This window comes from Oncorhynchus tshawytscha, linkage group LG05, assembly GCF_018296145.1.
Source record: "Oncorhynchus tshawytscha isolate Ot180627B linkage group LG05, Otsh_v2.0, whole genome shotgun sequence".
In the NCBI taxonomy this organism is placed as follows: Eukaryota; Metazoa; Chordata; class Actinopteri; order Salmoniformes; family Salmonidae; genus Oncorhynchus; species Oncorhynchus tshawytscha.
Window position 1 is genome coordinate 22,871,811 of NC_056433.1, and position 18,243 is coordinate 22,890,053.

At 42.0% G+C, this 18,243-nt stretch overlaps 1 protein-coding gene across 1 annotated transcript; it reads right to left on the reverse strand.

Annotated features, from left to right (window-relative positions):
• Nucleotides 1–4,069: 4,069 nt before the first annotated feature.
• On the reverse strand, nucleotides 4,070–16,608 carry LOC112250177 (scavenger receptor class A member 3). The gene is made up of 8 exons (XM_024420096.2): nucleotides 16,445–16,608; nucleotides 16,200–16,309; nucleotides 12,248–12,283; nucleotides 11,919–11,963; nucleotides 11,255–11,374; nucleotides 8,036–8,116; nucleotides 6,523–7,566; nucleotides 4,070–5,457 (listed from the first exon to the last, which is right to left on the reverse strand). The coding sequence occupies exons 2-8, from the start codon at nucleotides 16,204–16,206 to the stop codon at nucleotides 5,012–5,014; spliced, it is 1,779 nt and encodes a 592-aa protein (XP_024275864.1). The 5' UTR covers nucleotides 16,207–16,309; nucleotides 16,445–16,608; the 3' UTR covers nucleotides 4,070–5,011.
• Between the last annotated feature and the right edge of the window lie 1,635 nt (nucleotides 16,609–18,243).

An 18,243-nucleotide genomic window follows, 5' to 3' on the forward strand; every position in this document is an offset into this window, starting at 1 on the left:
AGGTCTGTTTTCCCAGTGAGCAGCGGCCACATAACGAGACCAAGGCAACCAAAAACAAGTTTCACTCATAGTCGTTACTCATTAGTGGTGGCAGTCTTGCAGTTTGGTGAAAAATAATGCAATAGATTATGGTAATTGAGGTGGCTCGTGGAAATAAGTGTAGGATCTCTTTAATGAGATGACGTCACATTTTTCATAATTTGAATCTGAGGGTTTAGAGATATGCACATTCAATGGGGCCAAATAGCAGTTATTGTTCAACTCTTTCAGTACAAGGGAAACTGAAACCAGTGAAATGGTGCTCAAATGACATGTTGACCCCCGGCAAATAATCTGCCCTCATATATTTTGGGCTATTCATGGAAAGTGTATTGGTGAAGAACGGAGTGTATCTGGGGGTTCAGTTGTGTAGACGTGTCTTCGATGCTACAGATGGGCCTGTGAAATGAGTGTGTCAGCAACAGACAGCAACTGTGAACCCAACAATACGCCTGGCGCCAATACAATAAATATTATATGGAGCAATTATTCTCTGCAGACCTCATAGTTTACCGTGCTTCGCATTAAAATGTTGTTATACAGTTGAAGTCGGACGTTTACATACACTTAGGTTGGAGTCATTAAAACTCGTTTTTCAACCACTCCACAAATGTCTTGTTAACAAACTATAGTTTTGGCAAGTCGGTTAGGACATCTACTTTGTGCATGACACAAGTCATTTTTCCAACAATTGTTTACAGACAGATTAATTTCACTGTATCACAATTCCAGTGGGTCAGAAGTTTACATACACTAAGTTGACTGTGCCTTTAAACAGCTTGGAAAATTCCAGAAAATGATGTCATGGCTTTAGAAGTTTCTGATAGGTTAATTGACACCATTTGAGTCAATTGGAGGTGTACCTGTGGATGTATTTCAAGGCCTACAGTGAGGGAAAAAAGTATTTGATCCCCTGCTGATTTTGTACGTTTGCCCACTGTCAAAGAAATGATCAGTCAGATTAATTAAGCTGTATCATTTTAATGGTAGGTTTATTTGAACAGTGAGAGACAAAATAACAACAACAAAAATCCAGAAAAATTTGATACATTTATTTGCATTTTAATGACGGAAATAAGTATATGACCCCTCTGCAATACAAGACTTAGTACTTGGTGGCAAAACCCTTGTTGGCAATCCCAGAGGTCAGACGTTTCTTGTAGTTGGCCACCAGGTTTGCACACATCTCAGGAGGGATTTTGTCCCACACCTCTTTGCAGATCTTCTGCAAGTCATTAAGGTTTCGAGGCTGACGTTTCGCAACTGGAACCTTCCGCTCCCTCCACAGATTTTCTATGGGATTAAGATGTGGAGACTGGCTAGGCCACTCCAGGACCTTAATGTGCTTCTTCTTGAGCCACTCCTTTGTTGCCTTGGCCATGTGTTTTGGGTCATTGTCATGCTGGAATACCCATCCACGACCCATTTTCAATGCCCTGGCTGAGGGAAGGAGGTTCTCACGCAAGATTTGTCGGTACATGGCCCCGTCCCAACCGTGAAGTACAGGGGTGGCAGCATCATGTTGTGGGGGTGCTTTGCTGCAGGAGGGACTGGTTCACTTCACAGAATAGATGGCATCATGAGGGAGGGAAATTATGGGGATATATTGAAGCAACATCTCAAGACATCAGTTAATAAAGCTTGGTCGCAAATGGGTCTTCCAAATGGACAATGACCCCAAGCATACTTCCAAAGTTGTGGCAAAATGGCTTAAGGACAACAAAGTCAAGGTATTGGAGATGCCATCACAAAGCCCTGACCTCAATCTCAATAGAAATGCGTGGGCAGAACTGAAAAAGCGTGTGCGAGCAAGGAGGCCTACAAACCTGACTCAGTTACACCAGCTCTGTCAGGAGGAATGGGCCAAAATTCACCCAACTTATTGTGGGAAGCCTGTGGAAGGCTACCCGAAGCGTTTGACCCAAGTTAAACAATTTAAAGGCAATACTACCAAATACTAATTGAGTGGATGTAAACTTCTGACCCACTGGGAATGTGATGAAAGAAATGAAAGCTGAAATAAATCATTATCTCTACTATTATTCTGACATTTCACATTCTTGAAATAAAGTGGTGATTGTAACTGACCTAAGAGGGAATTTTTACTAGGATTAAAATGTCAGGAATTGTGAAAACTGAGTTTAAATGTATTTGGCTAAGGTGTATGTAAACTTCCGACTTCAACTATGTCATTGGAGTATACACTGAAAGTAACAATATCATTCAAAAGGGTCATTAAACGTTCCAGTGTATGTTTGCTTTAATGTGCTTTATTTACGGTAGCGGTTAGTTATTGCAGCACTCACAATGGTTTTTGTCAAACTGCAATGATAAGATCCATGACCAGTTGAGGAGGGCACAAACATGGTAATCAGAGACAGCATCTGTGTGACTGAGCATAATGCTGGCTCCACATTGACTGTCGATAAAACTGTTTCTGCCCAAATATGCAATTTTTAAAGACGCATCAAGCCAAAATCTTTCCCTACACACTGTGACTGTGAGTGATTTATGGTTGTACATGTGGTAATGGTTTTGAAAAGCTGCTGGAGGTCATATATCTTGTGGCAGCTTGCACACCACATGTGCCAGTAACATGTGAAAGAGAAGCCATTTTAACACAGTGTCTTTTACACAGCCAACCATTGAAATCAGACACACCTTCTCAAATGTAAACGCTGCAGTCTTTTCATATTGTCATCAGGTTTTAAAGCTTTTTCATTTTACAATCTGTTTCCCACTGTAATATTGATGAGGTGAAAAGCTAAAGTGGTGGAATCCCTCTACATATTGCAAATCCGTATAACCACAAAAATATGGGATTTGGGTGGATTTTAGGCGATGTTTTTGTTAAAGTTCACGTCCCTTAGATCTCACGAGACCTTGCATGTTTCAGAGAAGACAGACTGGCAGTGGGGGAATTAGAAAACTACTCAAGTAAAAGAGAAGGTCACCTAGTAAAACACTACTTGACTGACAACTCCCTCAGTAGATGCCTACTGGAGAACTTATTTGTATTGCTTTTAATCTTTTTAAATGAATTTATCTTATTAACACTTTGTTCTAGCTAGCTATTTGTGTAGGTAGCTATCAAGTAAACCCAAAGTATCTGGTTTTAAATGTACTTAAGTACAGTGGTGGAAAAAGTACTCAATACTTAATATTAAAGGGAAAATCCACTCAAAAACACATTTTTGTATTTTTTTCATTAGTCCATTGTTGATACAAGGCCAAAATGTGTTGCATGTCAACAAACTGCTGACATACAAAGCGTGTTGGGACTGTATCAACAGGGGACTAATGAAAACATATACCTAAATATTTTTCCTTTATGCAAACCAGACAGCACAATTTTCTTTATGTTTCTTTATGGACAGACAGGGGCACACTCCAACACTCAGACTTGATTTACAAACACATTATTTGTATTTAGTGAGTCTGCCAGACCAGAGGCAGTAGGGATAACAACATGTTATAACAACATGTTATATTGATTGATAGGTGCGTGAATTGGACCATATTGCTGTCCTGCCTGAGCATATTTGAAATGTAACAAGTACTTTTGGGTGTCAGGGAAAATGTATGGAGTAAAAAGAACATATTTCCTTTAGGAATGTAGTGGAGTAAAAGTAAAAGTAATCAAAAATAGAAATAATGAAGTACAGATACCCCAAAAAAAATACTTAAGTAGTACTTTAAAGATTTTTTTTTACTTAAGTACTTTCCACCGATGGAGAATACATGTTACCAGCACGTCATTTGAAGCCATAATATCCACAGCTAATATTCTGTGCGAATATAGCCCAAACATCTTGCACTGACTAGAACCCTTATTGACTCTCCTGGCAGCTACATCAGAGCCTTCTACCACACATAGATTGATAGTTCAAAATAGGTTACATGAACCTTTTAAAGTTCAAATATGTTGAAGAATAGCAGAACTTGTGAGTGCATGATGTCAATACACTTTGGTGAAGTAGAACGGTAGCATTTATTCAACATCTATAAGAATGACACAAGTATACAAAAATAGCGTCTCTTATCATTTGAACTTTTTTAATGTTTTGTATTTGCTATCAACATACACAGATCATCACACAGCTCTGATTATGTGCGGAGATGAATATGAATGGAAACACAACAAAAATGATGTATATTACCTACACTAGAAAATCTGAAAACACTTCAATGTAACATGGCAAATTGTTGGCATAAAACCAAAAATACATCTTGTAAAAATATCTATATTTCAAAACCGTACCCTTTAAGTCATTTAGGAAATGTTCAATTACTGACTAACATACAATACATCCATAATTGTGTACCCAGGCAGACACCTTTGGTTCTTCAGCAATTTCATTCATCCCTTACCATTACACTCTATGACCTGTTGAATCATCTCAACTTCAGTCAGTGTTCAGAGAACCTGCTCCGAAACATAAAAGATACAAAAGCAAACACGTAACAAATGACTGTAGTTTCTACACTTTATAAAACCAAAAGTGCCATTGAATAGAATTTCACGTGTTAATGTTTCACAAATTAGTGTAAAAATCTATTGTTATTTAACTACCCTCATGAAAGTGCATGGCATTGTAAACCTAGACCTTTATGAAGCCCACAGGGTAGTGCTGTGGTTCCTTCAAACATACATTCAGCTGTATATGATACTGACAACTTGCAATGCATCTTTTTAAACTCAAGTCTTTTTGTTATCTTGTTATCAATGTCTCCTTTATACCCCTTCATACCTGAACATGGGCTGTGTGTATAGGCTCAATGGTGTGTCCATTGAGTGTCCAAGGAAAAGAATGGAGTAACATGAAGGGGAACGCTTGAGAGTGAACTCTTCCATGCTCCATTCATTCCATCCTCTTCAATCATCCTCCATCCCTTTTCCAGGCTGCCAGTACTTCCCCACGTCCAATGGAGGCCCGTCCTGTCCTTGTTGTGATCAGACACCAGAGGCCCCTCAAGACACCGTGTCTGGGTAAGCTGGCAGATCTGGTTGGCCAGGAATTCCGGGAGGCCCGTGTGGACCAACAGGCCCGGGCTTTCCTCTTGGGCCAGGCAGCCCGTGGAGCCCTGGGAGCCCTGCTTGGCCCTGTATTCCCAGTGGCCCTTTGGGACCTGGTATTCCATCCTTACCAATAGTACCCATGTCTCCCTTCTCGCCTCTCTCGCCACGTGGACCTGGTTGACCCAGAGAACCCTTCACCCCTTTGACACCCACTCCGCCTCTATCCCCTGTTGGTCCTGGCTCCCCCTGAGCTCCTTTAGGCCCGAAAGGGCCCTTCTCTCCCAGAGGACCACGGTTCCCTGCTGGGCCCTTGTCTCCTTTGTTTCCTGTCAGGCCAACTGGACCTTTGCCTCCTCCTTCCCCTCTGTTCCCCTTTGGACCAGGTGGGCCCGGTGCGCCTGTAAAGAGAAGAGTAGTGTTAGTGAGCACAGGTGACAGCAGTTAGGATACAAAATGCATACAAAAAAGATAACATCTGAAATGTACTTAGAATTTCCTTAACCTATCTGCAATGCCATACAAATTTCAAACATATTAGAAAGATAAAGTATCTTTGACAACCGAAAACCATGAAAGCAGGTCTCACATACAAAACATCAATAGATACAGTACATACTCAAGAGCCTTTCAGTTAAAGATGTTCTATACAATTCTGTCAACAAAGAGTATTGGGTATTGATCATAACTCTAAATGCAGACTCTGTCATGAAGAGGAAGACATAATGCATTTGTATTGGTACTGTCCGACAGTGAGCTTATTTTAGCTACAGTGTCAAGGCTGGCTTTCCCATCACTCCATCAAACTATATATTAACCCTTAGCTTATCATCTTTGGTGACCTCAATGTCTATAATCCTCCAATTAACAACACAATACTTCTACTAGACGCAATATTCATATTCAAAACGTAAAATTCTACATCTCTAACAACCAAACCTTTAAAAAAAAATGTTGACACCAATTTATCCTTGAAAGTACAATTGCTTGTCTAGTTTTACATTTTTTATTTTTTTTTAAATGAACATTGTCCTCAGTTGTTATGGTTGTCTTGTCATTAATTGTATTTTTTTGTAAAAAGAAATATAATCCCCTTCAATCAGTGTAGATGAAGGGGAGGAGACAGGTTTAATTGTCTCAAGGCTTAAAAATACTTCTTTAGACATGGATTGTGTGTGTGCCATTCAGATGGTAAATGGACAAGACAAAAAAATGTAAGTGCCTTTGAACAGGGTATGATAGTAGGTGCCAGGAGCACCGGTTTGTGTCAAGAACTGTAATGCTGCAGCTTTTTCACAGTAAACTGTCCACCACCCAAAGGACATCCAGCCAACTTGACACAACTGTGGGAAGCATTGGAGTCAACATGGGCCACCATCTCTGTGGAACACTTTTGACATGTTTTAAATGAAGATCTTTTAACAAAAGTGCATTCGGCAATGACATCAAAAACATCTCGGCTGTACCTTTGAGAATGGTGAAGTTCTGGATGAGCTGGGTGTGGTGCGTGTCCACTAGCTTCATCTCCTCCATGACCATGGACAGGTTCCTGGCGTCCACATCTAGACGGACGCTCAGCAGCATGTACTGCTGCCTCAGGGTGACAGCCAGGTGCATCAGTAGCAGCACCGTGTTGTTCAGGTTCTGCAGGTCCTCCGTGTGGCTACCCATCCGCGTCTGGCATGACGTGCTCTCGATGTTGATGTACTTGTACATGCTCTGCACGTGGCTCACCGTGGCGTTGATGCTGGATGAGATGGTGTCGATCTCCATCTCGATGGAGTCCATGCGAGCATCCAGGGTGATGAACCTCTCGCCCGTCCGGTTCTGGTAGTACTTGGAGTGGTATTGGAGGTCGTGCATGTTCTCCTCATGCTCGTCCATGAAGGAGGTGACATTGTCCAGCTGCATCTGCAGGTTCATAACCTGCAGGGTGAGGTCGTGCACCATCTCCGAGCTCATGCTGATCCTCTGGTGCGTGGCCGAGATCCCACTCTGGATGCTCCTCACCGTCTGAGTGGTGGTGCTTGAGTTGGACTTCAGACCGCTCAATACCCGGCTGTAGTTCTGCCAGTCCACCGTCATCTTCTGCAGGACCAATGTCTCCTCATTGGTCTTCCTCTGCAGGGCGTCCATCCACAAGGAGTTGAGGGCCACAGTGGTATTGACCTGATTCATGGTGGCCTTGAGATCGTACTGATCCTGAGACAGAGTCTTCATGCTCTCGTCCGTCTCGGTGATGACCGCCTTCCAACCGTCCACCTGGTCTAAGTAACGCTCCAGGGACTGGTTGATGAGCCTGATGGACAGGGAGTAGTTCTGCATGTCCCGGGTCATCCTGCTTCTGGCTGCCTTCAGGGTCTGCTGGGTCTGGGAGGCCTGATCCAGGACCTGCTCCTGTCCCAGGATCATTTTCTGGAGATCCTCAAACTCCCTCTTCAGCCTACTGATCTCCTCGCTGAAGTGGGCCATGTCGAAGCAGTCAGAGCAGTTTCTGGTAGTGCTGAGATCTGGGTAAGAAGCGATAACAATGTTATGATGATCAGTTCATTGATAATTTAGCCAAGATCAGAGTTATCTATGTGTCAATTCTAGTCGACTGAAGTACACGGAAGCTGCAGTGCTTCCATAAATGATGGGCCAATGGAGGCAGCTGTAGTAGGTCATTGTTGAAGTCATATCCTGAGCTCTGTCTCTTCAGGAAGTTGACACAGCACAGGAGGCAGGCCATTAAGCTTGAAGAGCAGATCCTTATTTGCTCAGTCTTCATACTCAATCACCCATACAGTTACACTCAATGGGTGACATATTTTAAACAGAGACAACTCTTTTGGCAAAATACATATTTTGGAAATCTGCAGAAATGTCCAGAATGCTCTATTAGTCATTGTTTACTTCTTGACTTTTCTGTCAGCAGCCACATTGGGAGGCGCTGCTTGCACAGCACATGTTGTCACATGATTAATAATGCTCTCTCACCTTGTATACTTTCCTGGACCTTAGTAATCTTCTTATGATAAAAGGATTCCTCTTCTGATAAGTTGTCGACCTTCCTAAATACTGATAAGACAAAGATCATTATGTAAATTAGACTTTCAGAATAATGAGAATGGAGGTTCCTCTCTATGTAGGTATTGATACAGACTTAATACATGTGTTAAAACTAAGACCCAAATGAAGTTAGAGTGACAACACCACTCCATTGATAAAGAACCTTGCCCCCGAAAAATGCCAGCACTCAGCAATACACATCATTGAATGGAATTAAGATGCTGTCCTGAACCTTGTTTTACAATAACAACAACACAGTTTGTTTCCATTACAAAGTACAGCACAAATAATGGAAATGGTTTGTACAGCAGGTTACTTCCCAGTCAACTATAATTCCCAGAAGAACAACAACCGTGCTTAAAGCACACTTTTAAGGACTCCTTGTTGCATATAATTTCCTAATCCTTGACTCTGGGGATTAATAACAGTTGTGTCATCGTCTGTTTTTGCTCACAAGCGATTCCATATGTCCTCTACATACCACCTGTTATAGTGCATTAGGTCTCAGGGACGTTGATTTTACACAGCCTCTTAACAGTAATTGTCATTCTGCTGGTGTACTGGTGGACTTGAACTTCTTATTATAATCATGTCTGCTAGTTAGAGAGAGGTTGGTTAAGTTCTACTGTGAGTTTTTTGTTGTTATATAACACAAATTCTTGGGGACTCTGAACAATGCAAAACAGATGTGCTGCACGATAAGGACATTTCTACATTTATAGGTCCATGTTTTTGTTCTCGCTCAATGTTTGGGGAGTTTTAACCAAACACAATTTTGGACATTTCACAATTAAAGTTTACAGTGCTTTGTTCTTGTTTTGTTTTGCCTCAGTATTGCTGTGCTCTGCGTTGACATGAACTCAAGCAGACCCTGCTCCAGCCAATAAAATACGGTGCCACGGTGGTGTTGGAATCCCAGCCCTCTGTATCAGTGCTCTTGGAATTACACAAGAGCCCTAAGGGAGCTCTGGGCTGCTGTGAAAAAAGAGATGTAAGCGTTTTGAATCTCAATAATATTTTTGCCTAAATGCAAGTAACATCTGTAAGCACTTAAAACGTTGTCAGACAGGTAACAAATGGCAAATCAGATTGAAGTTGTATGTTCATTCGATCCTTGTTGGAAATTAAATGGCCCTTATATTTTAAAGAAAAAACCCTCAAGGCTTGAACCAAATCTCTCTCTCAGCTGTTAGTGTACAACATGGAGCACATTGTTAAGTCAAGCATGACTAAAGAGAACAGATTCTGATTATGGAGGAATGCCGGATGAAGTGGAGCTTGAAGTGATGCACACATAATACCTGCAGGAACTCCACGTCCCGGCCTTAAATGGCTAATTCAACAATCTGGATTTAATACAGCTTTATTAGCTTAGTTATTATACTGAACAAAAATGTAAATACAACATGTAAAGTGTTGGTCCCATGTTTCATGGGCTGAAATAAAAGATCCCCAAAAAATGCACAGAAAGATTATTTCTCTCAAATTTCGTGCACAAATTTGTTTAAATCCCTGTCAGTGAGCATTTCTCCTTTGCCAAGATAATCCATCCTCCTGACATGTGTGGCATATCAAGAAGCTGATTAAACGGCATGATCATTACACAAGTGCACTTTGTGCTGGAGACAATAAAAGGCCACTCTAAAATGCTGTCACACAACACAATGCCACAGATGTCTCAAGTTTTGAGGCAGCGTGCAATTGGCATGCTGACTGCAGGAATATCCACCAGAGCTGTGGCTGGAGAATTTAATGTGAATTTCTCTACCATAAGCCGCCTCCAATGTTGTTTTAGAGTATTTGGCATCACGTCCAACCGGCTTCACAACCACAGAGCACGTGTAACCATGCCAGCCCAGTACCTCCATATCCAGCTTCTTCACCTCTGGTATCGTCTATGACCAGCCACCCGGACAGCTGATGAAACTGTTGGTTTGCACAACCAAAGTATTTCTGCAGAAACGATCAGAAACTGTCTTAGGGAAGCTCATCTGCGTGCTCGTCATCCTCACTAGGGTCTTGACCTGACTGCAGTTTGGCATCATAACCGACTTCATTTGGCAAATGCTCACCTTCAATGGCACGCTGGAGAAGTGTGCCCTTCACGGATGAATTCCGGTTTCAACTGTACTGGTGGGTGAGTGGTTTGCTGATGCCAATGTTGTGAACAGAGTTCCCCATGGTGGCGGTGGGGTTATGGTATGGGCAGGCAGGCATAAGCTACAGATAACGAACACAATTTCATTTTACCGATGGCAATTTGAATGCACAGAGATACCGTAACGAGATCCTGAGGCTCATTGTCGGGCCATTCGTCTGCCGCTATCACCTCATGTTTCAGCCCGATAATGCACGGACCATGTCGCAAGGATCTTTACACAATTCCTGGAAGCTGAAAATGGCCCAGTTCTTCCATGGCCTGACATGTCACCCATTGAGCATGTTTGAGATACTCTGGATCGGCAGTGTGTTCCAGTTCCCGCCAATATTCAGCAACTTCGCACAGCCATTGAAGAGGAGAGAGACAGCATTCCACAGGCCACAATCAACAGCGTGATTAACTCTATGCGAAGGAAATGTGTCGCGCTGCATGAGTCAAATGGTGACCAGATACTGACTGGTTTTCTGATCCACACCCCTATGTTTTTTTTAAGGTATCTGTGACCAACAGATGCATATCTGTATTCCCAGTCATATAAAATCCATAGATTAGGGCCTAATGCATTTATTTAAATTGATTGATTTCCTTATATGAATTCAGAAAAATCTTTGAAATTGTTGCATGTTGCATTTATATTTTTGCTCAGTATATATAGCAAACCCAACCAAAGTCGGTGGTGTAAAAGTGGGCCCAACAGCCCAAAGGGGCAGGAATCAGGGAGGCTTTTCCAAGTTCTCTCAGTGTGATTCAATTCAACTACTATTACGGACATATTATTCCAGGGATTAAAAACATGAATACACATTTTCCTGTATCCTAGTGGCCTTGCAATCATAATCCTATAAAAAGCACAACGTGGAAAACAATAACTATTCACATTTGTACAATACAAGCTATTAACAGACTCATAAATGTCCCTGGCATGGAGGATAACCAAGAGCATAACCACTGTACTGGAACGGTGGTGTGATATCATAGTTACTCACCTAGTGATGCCAGCACTGCCACTGCTACGATCAGGAAGACAAAGAAACCGTAGAGCACTTTGACGGCCAGCTGCAGAGAATATGTCTTCTGGCATTTCACACAGCCACCTCTGGTTCTTCCTGCAATCAGAAGCATGGGGCTCTAGTCTCTCTTACATAACATCAGCTGGTTAGAGGGCAGAGAGGAAGGGAAATACCTGTCTTAACCCTGACACTGTGTGGATTGTGCATTACTAATTACTGAACTAGCATCTGGTTTTGGTCAGCAGAGCTGCTGAAGTTGTGTGGAGAAGGACTAAGGAGGGATATCTGAAACAGATGTACAATGCACGCATATAAACAAAGCAGTGATCACAAGTGTACTGTATGAAGACACACGCAGATCTTTACACAAACAAGGTACACACATAGCCCAATGTGCACACAATACGCCCTAGATGGATATTCTGACGTTATTGTTCAAAGTGTTGCTGTTGTTAGGGGACTTTGTCGTAGACTTATGACTGACATCAAAACAATACTCAAAACCACCTCATAAAAAGAGAGTGCCATCTCGATTTCCCCAAATAAGTATTGCTTGCCTAGCCACATAACAAGGCACATAAACAAAAATGCATAGCAATAAAATGTCTGTGTGTTGTAGAATTTGGGCCATGTTTCTCACCTCTAAAGGAAGGCATCTCTTCTTCCTCCCCAGTAAGATCCTCCTCTGACAAGCAGAGAAGAAAAATGAGTCACTGTTATGGAAATGCCTGATACCATCACACACCTCAGCTCATGCCAGCATTCATTCACTTTTTACTTAAACACAGCTTCCTACTGGGCTCCTTAACCCTCTCCGTAATCCAACTACTTCCACCATACAGGCATGCAATAGTACAGTAGGCCTACTAGATTTTACAAAGCCAGGATATCAACAAACAGATTTGTCACACCATTCTGGCCCAGGACTAGAGGATAGTTCAGGAAACTGACATGTATGTTTATCCTCACCTTTAAAGAGCTGGTTCTCATATCCGGAATAGCTTTCTGGAAAACAGATGGAGAGACTTGAAATTCATGTTCACAGATTAAAGTTAATAGTCTATAACTTGAAGCTTTCTTGGGGGAACAACTCACACATTTTATTACAGTGCTCAAAAATGGCTAAATACGAGGCGAAATTGAATACGCCCCCGCAGTCACCTCTACCATCCAAGACACAAAACATTCAACTCGGGGCTCAATATCAGCGTGAGATCATACTTGGCTGCCATCTTATAGAAACATAATTATGCGAATTGAAAAAGAGATTGTTTTTGTCAGGTAAAACTGCTCATACCATTAGAGTCCACAGCTCTCTTACTGAGGTACAAGAGCCCCAAAAGTAAAGAACATCACTCAGTTGAGTCTCTGTTCAGTGTTTTTCGTCACCGTCTTTTTCCCTTAATATTAAATTCAGCTGATGATGCTGTATTTTTCCAGCTCTGGAGATTTCATCTCTGCTGTGCTGTGCTGTGCTTTGCGTGCAGTGTGAGAGGAATGCAGTGAACTCTGAGGTGAGGGTGTTTATGTGTGCTGCCTGCTAGAGCAGCTGAAGTCAGGCCAGATGAAGAGGCTGAGTCTGAAATGCGGAGATGTGTGGACCAGTGAAAGAGAGCGTGAATGGGTTTGGAATGGGCCCAGCTGCCTGCTGCAGGCCTCAGACTTCACATTTCCCTGTCAGCCATACAGATGGCTCTAAGCTAAACCTGGGCCTCCACTGCTCTCCCGGCTCTGCCAACGGAGGAAAGGATTTGGCCGTCCTGCCCTCCCTGTCTAAAGCCCCGCATTACCGTCGTTGGAAAACATGACCCTCAAGTCAATCAGGAACTCTAGCTATCCAACCTACATAGAGGAGAGCAGACCACTGCCTGCCTGCGAGGCCACGGAAGCACTTCACCAGCATATTCACCAGACGTGTTTTTAAGATAGAATCAGGCACGCAGTTGAGGGCACTATTGGTCAGTGGTCATTAGAATGGAAAGCGTTGAAAGTTATTTAAATGTGGTGGGTTTTACGTGTATGTAGAGCCAGCGTTCCATTGCAAATATGAGCACAGGTGCATTTGGAGGAAAAATCATCATGAATGGAGTGTCCTCTCCAAAAACTTTGTAATACAATAACATATATGCTGGGGGAGGGACATTTCTGAATAGTGTCTCCAGCAGGTATGTCCATCAGATCTTCTTACTGAGGTCGGTCATTCTTGCAATGCTAAGCTAAGAACCCAAGTAGCCACGTTGAATGTGCATAAACATCAAGCTTACTCCACTGAAAATAGAATCATCCCTACCTATCATTAGTTTTTCAAAATAGATCATTTGGAAAGTGTATTTGGTTACATGTTCTCTGTTTTAACAGTGTATACTGTATATAAAGCAGTGACCATGTAACCAACCCTCTGTCCACTGTAGTACTTGCCAAATATACCTCTCAGGTTCTGTGCTATAGTTCTTGAACTGTGGTAATGTGTTAAAACCTCTCAGGAACTGAAAGTAATGAAAAGAATCTTTATTAGGTTTAAATAATCCTCCCAATACTTCAGGCATGCCTCAGCTACAACTATGGAGACAATTGAATTTCAACAGCCGACAAACTTGTAAGCGGTGAGAAATTGACACAGCGATGTATGGAGAGGATTAGAGATGAAAAACATTCCGAATGTTTCAGTTCTCAGGCAATCGTTTTGACTCTAAGAAGGAGGAAGCAATAGGGTTCATTTGTCTCACGGCCAGATGTCTTACAGTACGTAGCCACCCACATGTTGAGCTCTGTCAAAACACCTCGGCAAGAACATTTAGAGGCAGTGACTGCGTTACATACTGTAGTCCTCTTCAGTGCTTCTCAAAATATAGTTGATTATTTGTAACCACATGCACATGAATACCCACGTAGTAGGTGTGAGGGTAAGTTTGACAAGCTGGCTAATAATCGAGTTGTCACATGTTAGGCTAAATAGTCAAATTATTTAACACTGTAACCTATAACCTAAGAAAGGGTCTGGAAGAGAGGTCCATACAGAACTGCTGATGAGGCAAGGCCAATGTTGACTGCCTAATGATGGTCAAATGATGACACCCTAGGGAGAGGAACTGGAGTCAGTAAAGTGGGTTCTGTTTCCACAATAGGACAGCCACTTAGTTGGCTGACCCATATCTAATGATGCTATGACTGTATAATAGTCTATAGTCTAACCTGACACCTCCATCAGCATGACATGGCCCAATGTTTCTATTCCCAGTGCATTTGTTCTGCATATTAAATCATCACCAATGTGCATGTGAAATACACAGTGAACAAAGAGAAGGTTATTGGTCTTTCAGTCTGTCCTCCCACGCTCATTGTTGTTGTGAACTTTAGGCCACACTGAGCAAGAACATGACACCAGTCAATTCCCTGCAAGTCTACAAACCTCAGGATTTGTCAATGCTTGTGGTTACCTTACTGTGTTCCTTCTTAGGTTTACATTCGGCAGTGGATTTGTGAACTCTACACTTACAGCAATCTCTTCATATCAACCTAGAATATGTAACCCAGAGCTTGGATTCCACACACATTTAGATGTGGCGCAGGGAAAATCCAGATTTGTTTGACTATTGAGTACAAGCTTTGGCTCAAAAGGTTATGTTGTTCTGTCTTTAACAGAGGCAACGGGCAATCCATCCTCCACATGAACAAATGCCAAGACTGAAAACAAATTCTATAGTGTACTGGTTGAAATGTCCCCTTGAATGGAGTTCACTTAAAGCTTTTAACATGAATACCTAAAACCCTAAACCCAAGAGACACGAGATGGGGTTGCCCCAGAACCAAAGGGGACTCAACTAATAAAGACAAGTGTCTTCACAAGCCACTGTTGACATCCAACTGTTTTAGATTAACTTACAAGGGAATGCGTGGTTCCTTTCAAAGCAATGAAATGCCTGGAATGTGTTGATCCAAATGGTCTTGCTCCAAGTTATGGAGAAATGATCACAAACACCCCCCTTTACTGTGGTTCATCTGTACTGGAGTGAGAGAGTTAACTAGAAATCAAATTATACTATAAACATGCCCTCGTTTTCTCCAGGGAAACGCTTTGGACATCTCATGAACAGACTAGTAGAAACAGACTAGTAATACTAACAAGGGTCTTGTTCTGTAGTCTAATGAACTTCTCTCTTGCAATCGCAGTAGTTTTCTATAATAACAACCTTTCATTGTCATGTGCCAAATAATTCTGACTGAATGTCTATGTCGAAGGAATACATTTGTCTTTCCAGATTAGAGGTGCTGTGTTAAACAGTCCTATTCATATACTTGTATGGCAGTCTGTGTCTCCAGTCAGAGTTCTTTCTACTTTACTGTACTATATGAGCCAACCACACACCTGCTGCTTCCACTACAGAGGTGCCTCCTTCCTGTTTTACATGAGGAATGTGTTAGACTGCATGTTTTGAGCTCTAATGGAGCACGCTCCTAACAAGACAAGAGGAGACCTCCTACCTGTGTGTTCCCCTGTAAATACCTCAACACTTAATAAGACCTTCAAAGCTAAAGCCATGTCGCTACTCCCCAATTCTCCAAGAGGACTCCTCAGATTTCTCAGCCTCTTCAAAGCTCCTTAAGAGTCTTATTTCATGCATTGTTGACAAAAGTTAGTATTCACATGTTATCCTTTCAATAGGGCTCCAATAAGATCTTTAAAAGAAGCCCAAAAGCAAATGTGCGGCTGCTGAAAATGGAGAGCTTTTGAAAAGGGTGGATGTTCCACATCATTCTCACTGGATCCTGAGGTACTGGTCTTAAAAGCAAGCTGTCTGCATATTTGTGTGCAACTGGTGCACTTTCAAGTCTCCTACATAATATATTATATTCCTCCACAGCAGGCAGTAGTCTGAAGTCTAATACAGCATCAACAGAGAATAATCAAAAGCCACTTTACCTTTCATGGTGATTCTTCAAGGCAGCTTTGGTGAGGATGTGAAGAAGTTGTTGCCCGGACAACAGCCTCTGACTGTCCTAGTCTCTCTTCTCTGCAGAAAAAGTCTCCTCCTGGACAAGTAACGGAAGAACTGTGTCAGTCATCCATAGGACTTACCTGTTAATTTACAACTGCTATATATCCAGCCAGATGTTTCTCTAAACAACTAGAGTAGGACTTCTTCAAGCATGGGCTCTCTCTCTTACCAGCAACTTCTCACTTGAACTGCAGCTCACATACATAAAACAGTCTAGCTCTATTAGTGCATGGAGACTACCCGGCTACATGCTACAGTTAGTCTGCTTAAAGGCAGCTGCTCCTCCTGCCTCTCTCCGTCAGAGCCAGAAGAAACTAATACCTTGGACAGTAACCATCTGCAGCTTGGGGAAACATGACTAGGAGAGAGGGAGGGACGGAGAGAGGGAGGGAGAGAGATGGAAGGGGGACTGTGAGAGGGGAAGAAGAGGCAGGGGAGGAGGGTGCACAGAAAGTCCGTTCTGCAGCTCAAGCTAATTGCTAACAAATGTTTTAACATGGAGGAATGGGCACCTTTCCTGCCTATGGCCTCCCTCCGCTGTTTAAAATGAAATACTTTTCTCCATGTCTGACATGTCAGGGGTAATTCATGTCCAGAAGAAAAGAGGCAAACCTCAAGTCATTTCAGTCGTAGGGTGTCGTTGAATGGTTATATACCACTTTAGAAGATAAACATCAGCTTAATTTACTTATAATACAATGTATCCCTCAATTTGTCATGGAGTGAGATGATCTGTCAGTAGACTTATAACGGCACATTGGATTTTCAACCCAGCCTTACTTACATACATCGAATACAAACCCTTACCTTTTATCCTGATTATGAGGGAGGAAAGTACATTTGCTAAAATTAAATCACCAACAGTCCTCTTTGATCATTGTGCAGGGACATTGCATATTATTTTGGAATTTAAATGGAATGCTTTCTCAGCATGCAGTTTCCTAATTAATGACAAATACCACCTAATTACCCTCCATATGGGTGCATTATTAGCCATGGATCATGCAATGCCAAGTATTGTATCAATTATTCCCAACAATGATATCATGATGCTATAATGTTAGCAGGATGAACTCTTGCACCAGACCAGAGGAAGAGCAGATGCTTCTCTGTGAACCATATGGGCAGTAGTCACATCAACAGTCACCAGGATACGGATGACTGAGGAAGTACAGAGAGGATCTGGACAGGGCAGGAGGAAGTTATCCCATCACTGAACAATTTTGAGATTATTACTCTAGCTAAATGAGCTCATTTTTCTCTCTCCTCTAATTGAACCTTTTAGTTGGCTCCTTCTCTCCTGGTACCTCAGGGCCCATACAGAGTAAATTATCTAGTTGCTCTAATGGAGTCCATCTATACGTTCCAACAGAAACCCTTTCAATGCTTTTGTCCACTTTGGTCCATTCTCAACATATTTTTGTGATTGTTTTAGTCTTATTCTGCTCTACTGATGTTTTTCAATATGCAGTGACTGTACAAAATGTTGTGACCTTGGATGGGAATCATTACCAGCCAGTAAATCAATGGATGGATAAGCATTGCAAGATGCTCAGATAATCCTTAGTTTGGAAAAGTTTCTGAAAGCAATTTGTTTCTTAAGAAATGGATTCCAGCTTGATTTGATAAAGCTCCATCTTTAGAACATGAGCTGAGGGAGATTTCAAAAAGAGAAAGCGTGCGAGAGCGACAGAGACAGTTGCATGATTAAAGACCACGGACGTGTTTTTCCTTCAATCGCATAAGCACAAGGTAAGAGGTTGTCCTTTCCCGCTGTTAAATTGCCTTTTGGCTTGGAGAGCGGACATAATATTATAATCACTAGGATGATCTAACAATATGCATGATGTTAGCCCCGAAGCAAACAGCTTCAATCAGCATTCATTTAAACACTTTCATCAGGTTATTTATCAATTTAAATAGAACATCCCCTCTGTAGTTGAGATTAATAAACCAATGTGTTTTAAA

What these genes read in the sequence shown, in the direction of transcription:
- LOC112250177 (XM_024420096.2), bottom strand. An exon ending in TGAGAACCAGCTCTTTAAAG is followed by an intron (nt 11,964 to 12,247) that starts GTGAGGATAAAC and finishes TCTGCTTGTCAG; the next exon opens with AGGAGGATCTTACTGGGGAG. An exon ending in GGTCCAGGAAAGTATACAAG is followed by an intron (nt 7,567 to 8,035) that starts GTGAGAGAGCAT and finishes CTTCTTACCCAG; the next exon opens with ATCTCAGCACTACCAGAAAC.